We start from the raw sequence: 10037 nt of genomic DNA on the forward strand, positions 1-10037 counted from the left end.
TCCTTGACCAAGGACTGTATTCCCCCCTTGTGTCTCCCAGTCCATCTCTGCTTTTGGCTTTTGCTGACTTCATCTTTGCCTGTGACTCCCTGCTGAATTGGGGGAGGGCTGTAGCTAAGTAGCCCGATTTCCTCCAGATGTTGTTGGACTCCAACTCCCAGTCAGCACCATCTGACGGCCACAGCCCCCCTATTTTATGGTAGTCACTCCCTTTGAAAGGACTGAACACGTATGGGAGGAGTCTTTATTCAGCCTCTCAGCCGTGAAAGCTCAACTGAGCCTCTATGTACAAAAGCAGTCTATCTCCTGAATGCTGTTTGCCTTTACACCCTGCTCACAGCCACCTTGATGCCAGATTAGAGAGAGGCAGCAACTTTCTCCTTGCCAAATAAAAGCCCCATGCCCAGGAGTAGTATACCACTCCCTGGGGAGCAACAGTGGGGAGCGTGTCAGCATGTGCCAGTTGCTTTCACGCTCTACTCATGTGCACTGTGGGTAGGTGGGGGGAGAGGGATTCAATTCAGTTTGCATTTCAAGGTGAATCCCCGATTCACACTTGCTGAAATGAAACACAGCCACCCTTGGAGATTTGCCCATCTCCAAATTTTGCAACGTTGTTCTCCAGCCATGCTAATCTGCAGAAACGTGCATGTATTTGTGAAAAGGGCACACAAGACTGCATTGTGCAAAGGGGAATTGGCCTATTTGCCCCTCCGTGCTGAGGGGGCATCCGGCCGGCCCCTGTGGCGAAGGAGGCATGGCAGACTAAGTGGCCCTTTTGGCCCCATGCCAAGGGAGTGGGGCTCTTTCACGACATGCAGAACATCCCTCCATTCGGGGTGGGGTGGGGTGGGGGGCTGAGAAAATCCCCATCTACTTTTTTCCTCAGGATCCATCTGGTGACACTTAGGAACCCCGCCGGCAGATTCCGGAGTGCGCAGCAGCTTAGAGACGCTGGCCTGGGATACGGGAGCAGCGACTCACCCCTTGATGCAGTCGCAAGGGGAGGTGGAGGGCGCCCCCTTCACGGATTACGAGCCGCCTTCCCCGCTGCGTCTTGTATGTGCTGATGGCGGTCATCATTGTGGTGGCGGCCGCCTACGCCATTGTGGGCCACCTCATCAATGACCTGGTGCATGACTTTGTAGGTGAGTGGGCGAAGCAATGTGGGCATCAAGCGGTGCAGTTCCATACAGAAAGGCCTCGTATCCCTTTCCTAAGAATCCCAGTGTTCAGGTCTCTAGCCCTCACAATCATTCCATTTTTCAGGTTTCTAGCCCTCATGATCATTTCATTCCTGCCCAGGGCAGCAAGTAGGTTCAGTCCCCAGAATGTCCTGCCTGAAACCTGGAGAGCAGTTGCCACTGCGTGTGTGGTCAGTACTGAGCTGAGCTGAGCAATGGTCTGACTCAGAAAAAGACTCCTTCCCACATTTCAGTTGAAATTAATGGGCAAGTTAGTTATGGTCATATAACTAGTGTTGATAAAGTCCTTCATTTTTCAAGTTTCTAGTCATTTATTGCTATTATTAGGCTGTACCCAATTGTCATGCTCAGAGCAGGCCCACTGAAATCCATAGTCCATTGATTTCTATGGGTTTACTTCAAATATGATGCGTTGGACACAGTCCTTCATTTTTCAGTCGCAACATTTATTTATTTATTATTTGATTTATATCCCTTTTTAGGTTAAGGGCATGATTTAAGTGTAAATGATGCATGACATGAAAAAAGTGGACAGAGACAGTTTTCTCCTCATCTCACAGTACCAGGACTTGGGGATATTCAATGAAGCTCAGTGTTGGAAAGCTCAGAGCAGACAAAGGAAGGATTTCTTCAAACAGTGCATCGTTTAACAATGGGATTCTTTCCCACTAGATACAGGGGTGGCCACCAACTTGGACAACTTCTTGAAAGGGAGTAGACAAACTCACAAAGAATAAGGCTATCGGCAGCTACTAGCCAAGATGACAGAAGAATTTTCATGAGGATTTTTTAAAAATTGCAAATAGCTGATAACATTTAAAAAATGAGGACCTGAGAGAAGTGGAATTGACAGACTTCCATCCCCGACTCCCATGTCCTTCTCCATTCCCCATCCAGGCACGATCAGGGACACATTTCCCACCAGGGAGGGTCCAGCAGGGCCTGTGAGGGGCATGGCCTGCGGAGAGTCCCAGAGGTGCATGAAGAGGCCCGGAGGGTTGCACTTGGCCCACCTGCCTGTGGTTCCCCCCATCCGTGCTCTAGCGTGACTCTTCCCAGGGCCATCATTGGGGCAGTGGGGAGGCAAGGTGCGGAGGCTTCGTGTCAGGAAGCCCGAGAAAGCGGAGAGAGTATCAGCTCGGGGTGTGTGTGAGGGCAGAGCAACAGGCAGTGACAGCAAGCAGATTTGAGGGGGGTCAACTATGCCCCCCTGCAGGAAGGTGGGGCCTTGGCAGATGCTCAACAATGCCCACCTGTAATGCCAGCCATAAACTGCCGTCTGTTCAATCGGCACCCTGGAGTTTGGACTCTGCCCCTCGCATGATCGGCGGGCACGATGCCATCCTTACAAAAACTGTTGTCACGGGGGGAGGGGGCAGGAGCAATAGGAAAATCTGCCCATTGTGCGGTTTCTCACCGTTTCAACCTCAGTTTGCGATTTTTTAGAAAAAAGCCTCCACAATCAGCAGTTTACAGTGTGAATTTCTCCTAATATACACGTTTGTATGCAATTGTGCCCATTATATGCATTTTTGCAAAGCTATTTCCCCCAATATACTGCTTTCGTGCCTGTTATTTTTTCACTAATCTGTGCATTCTTCCTTTGCCCACTTTCCCCTAATATATGCATTTTTTAAATATACTGCTGGAGAACCGCATTGCAAAATTTGGGGAAGTGTGCACGTCAAAGGATGGCTGCGTTTCGCTATTACTTCGGGAGGTGCGGATTAGGAGATTCGCCTTTAAACGAGAACTGAATTCCTCTCCCATCTCTAGCAGGAACGCACCTGGGTTCCAGGTCTGTGGAGGCTTCCCAGGACAGCGGTAACCTTCTCCAAAGGCACAGCTGGGGGTGGGTGTCCACATGCTGCAGATTTTGATAGAGCAGAGAGGCCGCGGGCAGATTGTCAGAACTTGCATTCCAAATGGAAACAGGGACACGTTTGATCCCCTGACCCTCCTTGCCAATTTGGTGTTTCCAAGGGTGGTATTTTTGGCATTTGCCCTTCCCTGATGGGCATGGCAGTACCTGCTCCATGCCAATTGCACGTGAAGGCAGGGCCACTTGGTGCCAGCTCTGGGAGAGCCTTATGGATGGGCCCTTATCAAGTGCCCTTTGATTTCAAGTCCGTAGTCAAGGATCCAAGGCAAATAATCTCCATTTCTCTCTCACACACACACACGAATATCAGGAAGGACGGCTGCGCTCTGGTGAGCAGCGCACACAGGCTGGGAAGAGCACAATGGAGTTCTTTGCCTGCGTGGTTCTGCTCCTAGGAGTCTCCTTCGCCCCCTGCTCTCTTGGCCAAGGTAGGCATGCCGTGTCCTTCCGGGAGACAGAGCCTGACATTTACAAAGGGAGCTGCTTTATACCGAGTCGGATGATAAGTCCATCTAGCTCAGTACTGTCTACACTGACAGGCAGCAGCGCTCCAGGGCTTCAGGCAGGGAACTCTCCCAGCCCTACCTGAAGATGCCGCCATCAGGGATCGAACCTGGGCCCTCCAGGCGCTCTGCCACTGAGCTACAACATGGCTCTTTGGATTGGATACAGACAGTCAGTTTTTCTCAGAGACCACACAGCAATGGAGGGGCATGGCTAAGGCCTTGGAAGACTGGCGGCCCAAGCCTGTAACATACATTTGCATCAATTCATCTGTACAGGTAGCATGGTGTAATGGTTAGAGTGCTGGACTGGGACCTGGGAGACCAGGGTTCAAATCCCTGCTCAGCCATCACTGGGTGACTAGTCACTCTCTCATCCCAATCTACCTCGAAGAGTTGTTGTGAGCTGGGAGGGGAAGGACCATGTTTGTACGCCACCTTGAGCTCCTTAGAGGAAAAGAGGAATATAAATAAATGAATGTCAACTGAATCAAATTTCTGTCCAGTCCCTCATCTTTACAGCACTTGCTTATATGCTGAGGCTCCTGTCTTAGAGGGGAATGGAAAAATTATCAGGGAGGGAGAAGTCTACCAGTGGATATTACCCAAGACTGCTAAATATTTTTTTTAAAAATTGGACATTCTGTGTTATTGGACTCAAACTCTCGTCAGCCCCAGACAGCATGGCCGATTGTGAAAGACGATGGGAGATGGAGTCCAGCAACAGCTGGAGAGTCATAGGTTTCGTCACCCCGATCTAAGAAGTGGCATACCCCAACTATATGCAAAGGAAGACGGAAGAATGCCTCTATTTTGAAGAGCAAGGATGGGAACACCAGTATCCTTCCAGGTGTTGCTGGACTCAACTCCCACCAGCTCCAGGCAGCATGGCCGACTGCTAAGGATGATGGGAGTTGGGGTCTAGCAACATCCAGAGGACCACAGGTCCTCTATCCCGCTAACAGCTACATCACTTTCATTCTCAAAACCACAACAGCTGAACCAGCAAAATAATTTGCAAACCTCACACTCAGTTCAGAGTCGTCGTCCCCCTCTTCATTTTTTTCCCTGGGAGGGGGAGAGAGAAATGCACTCTGCATGTCAGCAGAAGTAGTCAGGTTTTTTTATGTCATTGCATCTTCCAGCACTGAGCCCTTGCTAAAACAGAGCACAGCAGTGATGGGCAGTGAAATCCCCAGACTTCTGCATGCAACCCTGATTTCTGTAATTTTAAAAAATTCTGACAGGCCTCGTGACGGGGACCACGGAAGGCTCAACTTCTCTACAGCCGTGGCTGGTGGGACTGGCAGCGGTCGTCGGCTTCCTGGTCGTGATGTTCCTAGGCGTTCTCATCAATCGCATCTTTATATTAAAGAAGCTGTCGGTGTCTCTTCTTTCTTGTTCCTTAACCAGGGGCCGTATCTGGCTTTTGCTTTGCTTTTAAGCTCTCTCCTCATCCACAATGCCCAGGCTGCACAATGTCACTCAAAGGTCTTAAAAGGAAGTGGCAATGGAGGTTTAGAGATTGGAGTGTAGCTGGGGGGGGGGCTACAGACCAATACTAAACTAACTAACTACCTAACTAAAGGGAGATCATAAACTATCCGGAACAGCATGTTTGACCAACCTCAAGCAACCCTTTCCTGTCCGACCCGTGCACCAAAATCTCACAATATATATCTGTCTGTTTCATGTATCGATCAAGGCCCTTGACACTATAAAAGTGCAAGTCTTTAAGGGTTTGCAAGACTCTTAGCTGTTTTTGCTGCAGACAAACCCAGCTACCTCTCTGGAAATTAAACTGGGTAATGATAAAGGAGAAATGTTGGGGGGGGGGGTTGCAAGACACAAACCCCCCCCCCCCGCATATTGACATTTTTTCCTGGAATACTTGTGAAGTCTGAACTCAGGAGGGTTCAGATGGCTTTTTGTTTCAAATTGCAGAATCCAGTTTTTCAAACAAGCAAAGAAAAAAATCAGGCTTCTAGTCCCTTCTGAGGTACAGTAGTAGTCTGGAGCAGGGGACACTGCTGGCGCTAAGCCAGTGTGAGCCTGGCCATTCTGTTGGATGGGAGGCACCATGCACAATGTGGAAGAGAAAGACCCAAGTTTAAATGGAGAGACACCTTTTTAAAAGTGTTTGGTTCTCAAGGAAACACTGGAAGAATGCAAATTGGGTGGAATTTGGGGAGGGGAGGGGAGGGCTTGTCCAGTGCTTAGAGGGGTGCATGATCTTGCACCTTGATTTTCCCCCACCCACCACCCTAGTTTACTCTGTGGTGTGATCCTATCTTTATAGGGTTACTGACTGCAGACTGGCAAAGCAGAGAGACATTCACCCTCGGTAAGTATTATGGTCTGTCTGGTTGTGTCTCTGTGTGTGTGTGTGTTTTAAAGCTGTTTTTATTTGGTTGGTCACTGACAGGGATGGTAGACAGGATGGGTACCTCTCCGTCTCCCCCCACTGCTCATAATCAGCTTGGTTGGCTTAAAGCTCCCTTAGGAAGAGAAGAGGCAGGGCATGGTTAAACTATGGAACTCCAGCTTGGATGGCTTTAAAAGGGATTAGACAAAGTCATGGAGGAAGAGAAGGCTGTCAGTGGCTACTAGGCACAAGCAGGCCCACAGCCAGCCTACAAGTTCGGGGGGGACCAAAAATAGTAGGAGGGGGAGAGATTTTTTTCTGTAACAAATTTAATTATTATTTTTTTCTAAAAAAAATTAGGGGGCAGAAAACAACTAGGGGAGCCCCCCCCCACCTACAGGCCTGGCCCCCATGTCCATGTCTTCCCTCTGAATCCCAGCTGCAGGGAGAGTCGCTCTTGCGCTCAGGTCCTGCTTGGGGGCCTTTCCCCATTGGGGCATCTGGTCGGCCACTGTGGGAACAGGATGCCCGACTATTTGGGCCCCTTTGGCCTGGCCAGCTGCAGAGCCCTTCCTATGCTCCATGGCTCCTGGTCATGATGGCGGGAAGCTCCCTCCAGCACCGGGAATCGCAGGCGGGAGGGGCTCCCAGATACGTCTGTCTGGCCACTGTGGGGATAGGAGTTGGACGAGGGCTGTGTGCGCACCATTGCATTCACAGTTCATTATTCCAGGAGCTGCCATTTGTTAAAGGCACTGGCAATTACAGCTTTGTGGGCAGTAAATGGCAGGATTTTGGGGGAGAAATAACATGCTTTGCATGCGTGCTGTGTACAAAGCTAACATTGGCCTTTGGCCTGATCCTGCAGGACATTCTCAAGCTTCTTTCTTCCTTCTCTCCCTCCAGCGCAAACATTTACGACAACCTGGCGATGGATCCAGAAGAGGGGCCCTCAGACTCCTCCACAAAGGTGGTGGAAGATGAGAAAGTGACCAGCATGTGAGGGGCAACACAGGCACAAAGGAGGACAGGAACCAAGCCAGGTGCTGATGTGATCCGTTGCGCGAAGCCCCGTTATGCCTGCCAAACCCCCCTGGGGCCACCTTCTATTAATCTCTCCATTCTCGGCCTTGGCTCTCTGGCTCAAGGGATAAGCAGATCCCCCTTAATTCATTCCCCACCTCAATGCTTCTAGAGCCTATCCAGGTCTAGAAAGCAATCTAGATCGGATCACAGGCACGGGACTATGCCAAGGCTCTATTAGCTCCGTGGGCTGCAGAGGCGCTCCAGGGAGGGAGATCTGTCCATTTCACTTTCTTAATTTTTTTTGCTCTTATGTTCAGTTATCTGCATTTCCACATCAGCTTAATTGAGACCGCTGCATTAATGAAGCCCCGTAAAGCAAAACGCCGCCAAGCGGGGCCCTCCAAAGTCATCCATGATGCTGTCCTGCCGTTACTATCCTTACCACCACATCCAAAGAGAAAGAACTAAGAACTCTTCGGCGAACTTTAACCTGTAATTACAAAATACTCTGAATCAAAAACACTCTGTGCTCTTAAAGCATGACTTTTCCTGCTTAAAGTTTTGAAAATTCAGTTGCTACTTCTTTTGAATTTGTCATGGCCTTTGGCTAGTACATTAAAAATATTATTAGTATTAGTATTATGATTATTATTACCTGAGTTCTTTTGGGTCCAGTTTTCCAGCTGTTTCATGTTCTGCTGTGGCAAGACCAACAAGTCTCTTCTGCATCATTTATTGTTGAACGCAGCAGATACATCTATATCCATTTTATCCATTTTGAGAGTCCAGGTTCCCCACTCGCTACCCGCAGAGTTCTGAAAAAATTTGGAAAACTGTGAGTTTATTTTCAGAAGCAAACACCCTCACTTCTTCTGTACAAATCAACCATCTCTCTCAAAAGCACGCATTTACAGAGGGGAAGGGCTTCCTGACAAGGTGGGTGGGGAGTTGAATGCCAGATATGCCTTGAAAATAGTAAAAGGCAAGAATTGTCAATAATTACGGTGTATGGGGTGATCTTCACCCTCTGGGGCCCATGGGCCCACTTGGGATTTTGAGAGAGTGCCACAGGCCCCGCCACGAAAGGCCCACTATGGGCAGGGCAGGCTGGGGACCAGTCACAAAATGGCTGCCACTCATGTGTGGGGGGCTTAGGTGAGGCATAGGACCTCCCAAAACATGAAAGCTGCCCCTTGGAGACCCCCACCGTCCTCTGCTCCAGCTTCACACCCTTTCACCAAAGGGAAAGTCCTTTCCCCCAAATGCCCTCTGAAGGGAACATGCCCACCTTCTCCCTTCCACACAGGCCCTGGGCCCTCCATTTGTTGTCTGCCCCCTACTGAGGCACGGGCTGGGGCAGCCCTCTTGCTGTCTCCATCCCTCTCGTTGGGATCACCATCTGTCCAGTGAGAACTGTCCTGTCTCTCGTCCCTGCTGGTCCCGCCCAATCAGAACTGCTCTCTCAGTTCTAATCAGCACCCTCAATGGGGAAGAGAGGGAACAGGTCCTGTGGCCCATTTTGAAGGCAGAGGGCCAGTGGAAGGCCAAGGAGAGGAGCTGGGGGCCATTATCCTCTACAACTGTGCCACGAAGGAAGCAGAGAGACCCCGGGGATCCATTCTGGTAGGCCCCTGTGAGCCCATGGGTTGGTGCCTTCAGCATGCTCCGCAGGGAGGACCCTGGGCCTATAGTGCATGTGGTGGGGTGCAGGCAGGGCCGTGCAGGGGTTAGAGCATGGGACCAGGTCTGAGTCACCATTTCGCCATGATGCTCACTGGGTGGACTTAGGTCCAGTCACTGAGTGACTCTCAGCCCGCCTAACCAATCTCACAGGGTTGTTGTGAGGATAAAATGGAAGGGGGGAGGAGGACCGTATAAGCTGCCTTGGGTTCCTTCGAGGGAAAAAAGTAAGAGAGAAGTATACTTTTTTTAAGGAATGCCTGACTATGGTTGGGCTGGGTTGCTACTGCCTGTGCGGCTGCCACCACGTTGCTCACATTGTCATGATGACAAAGGGACACGGCCCCCAGCAGTTTGCTTTCTGGTTGTTTCCTCATGAGGTTTATGTGGCCATGCCAGCGCTCATGTGGCCCCCTCCGCGTGCAATGGCCGGGGAAATTGCCCCCTGTGCCCCCCTTAAAAAGGCCCTGCTCAGTGCTGCCCCTCTTCGTTACGGACCACTTTACTCATTAGCAGAGAGACAGTGTGGCATAGCGGTTAGAGTGTGGGACTAGGCTCCCTGGGTGACCTCGGGCCAGTCACTGCCTCTCAGTCTGAGGGAGGGAATGGGGAACCCCCTCTGCATACCGCTCAGCGTGAAAACCCTGTTCATAGGGTCGCCATAAGTCGGGATCGCCTTGAAGGCCGTCCATGTGCATGTTTTACTCATTACAGTCCATATTCCCTCTGTGCACACCCCGGAACTGAAATGATGACGGAGCCACCTCACTGCCCCGCTAGCAGGAGCCACTGCGAGGATTCCCGCCGGCGGGACACGGCTTCCCCCGCTCTCCGCCCCTTGCACACCCCACAAATCGGCCCCACAGCGCACGGGGGGGTGGAGAGGGAAGACGGCGCCGTCGGGCAAGCAGAAATGTTTGGGCTGACAGAGCGACAAAACAGACTAAAGGAGGGACTTCCTCGACGCAGCGCTAAGGAATTCCCTCCCACAGCAGTCAGTGACGGGCACGTGGGCAAACATGCCAAGGGAAAGGCGCCCTCTTGTGGCAACTTTTAAACTGCTTTCTGGGGGCTGAAAAGCATGCCTGGAGAGCCGGTGTGGTGGTTAAGGTGCTGGACCATGACCTGGGGGACCAGGGTTCCAATCCCCACACAGCCATGAAGCGCACTGCGTGACCGTGGGTCAGTCACTGCCTCTCAGCCTCATGAAAACCCTATTCATAGTGTCGCCATAAGTCGGAATCAGTGCATTTACATTTATCACTAAAATTCTGAAGAATCGTCACGAGGATTTTTTAAAAAATCCCCAAATTTCTGCAGAAATGTGTTTAACTAGAGAAAAGGAGAAGCGGAGAGCACCGAGACTGGCGGCCCTC

General features: G+C 50.8%; 1 protein-coding gene and 1 long non-coding RNA gene across 3 annotated transcripts; one reads left to right on the top strand and one right to left on the bottom strand.

Annotated features, from left to right (window-relative positions):
• Nucleotides 1-894: 894 nt before the first annotated feature.
• On the top strand, nt 895-7553 carry SMIM24 (small integral membrane protein 24). Of its 2 annotated transcripts, none has more exons than XM_061601670.1 (5): nt 895-1148; nt 4838-4970; nt 5890-5934; nt 6862-6998; nt 7299-7553. In XM_061601670.1, the coding sequence occupies exons 1-4, from the start codon at nt 1070-1072 to the stop codon at nt 6956-6958; spliced, it is 354 nt and encodes a 117-aa protein (XP_061457654.1). In that variant the 5' UTR covers nt 895-1069; the 3' UTR covers nt 6959-6998; nt 7299-7553. The 2 variants fall into 2 exon arrangements, with proteins under 2 accessions (XP_061457654.1, XP_061457655.1); XM_061601671.1 differs by lacking the exon at nt 895-1148 and adding an exon at nt 2229-3515.
• On the bottom strand, nt 5480-9583 carry LOC133372706 (uncharacterized). The gene is made up of 3 exons (XR_009759529.1): nt 9289-9583; nt 7637-7796; nt 5480-7471 (listed from the first exon to the last, which is right to left on the bottom strand). It is a non-coding gene; the product is annotated as an uncharacterized LOC133372706 (long non-coding RNA).
• Between the last annotated feature and the right edge of the window lie 454 nt (nt 9584-10037).

This window comes from Rhineura floridana, chromosome 18, assembly GCF_030035675.1.
Source record: "Rhineura floridana isolate rRhiFlo1 chromosome 18, rRhiFlo1.hap2, whole genome shotgun sequence".
In the NCBI taxonomy this organism is placed as follows: domain Eukaryota; kingdom Metazoa; phylum Chordata; class Lepidosauria; order Squamata; family Rhineuridae; genus Rhineura; species Rhineura floridana.

Bases quoted from the DNA above. Each gene is read 5' to 3' on its own strand.
- SMIM24 (XM_061601670.1), top strand. From the start codon at position 1,070: ATGGCGGTCATCATTGTGGTGGCGGCCGCCTACGCCATTGTGGGCCAC. The intron at 4,971-5,889 runs GTCGGTGTCTCT...CTATCTTTATAG, and splicing joins ATCTTTATATTAAAGAAGCT to GGTTACTGACTGCAGACTGG. The intron at 5,935-6,861 runs GTAAGTATTATG...CTCTCCCTCCAG, and splicing joins CAGAGAGACATTCACCCTCG to CGCAAACATTTACGACAACC.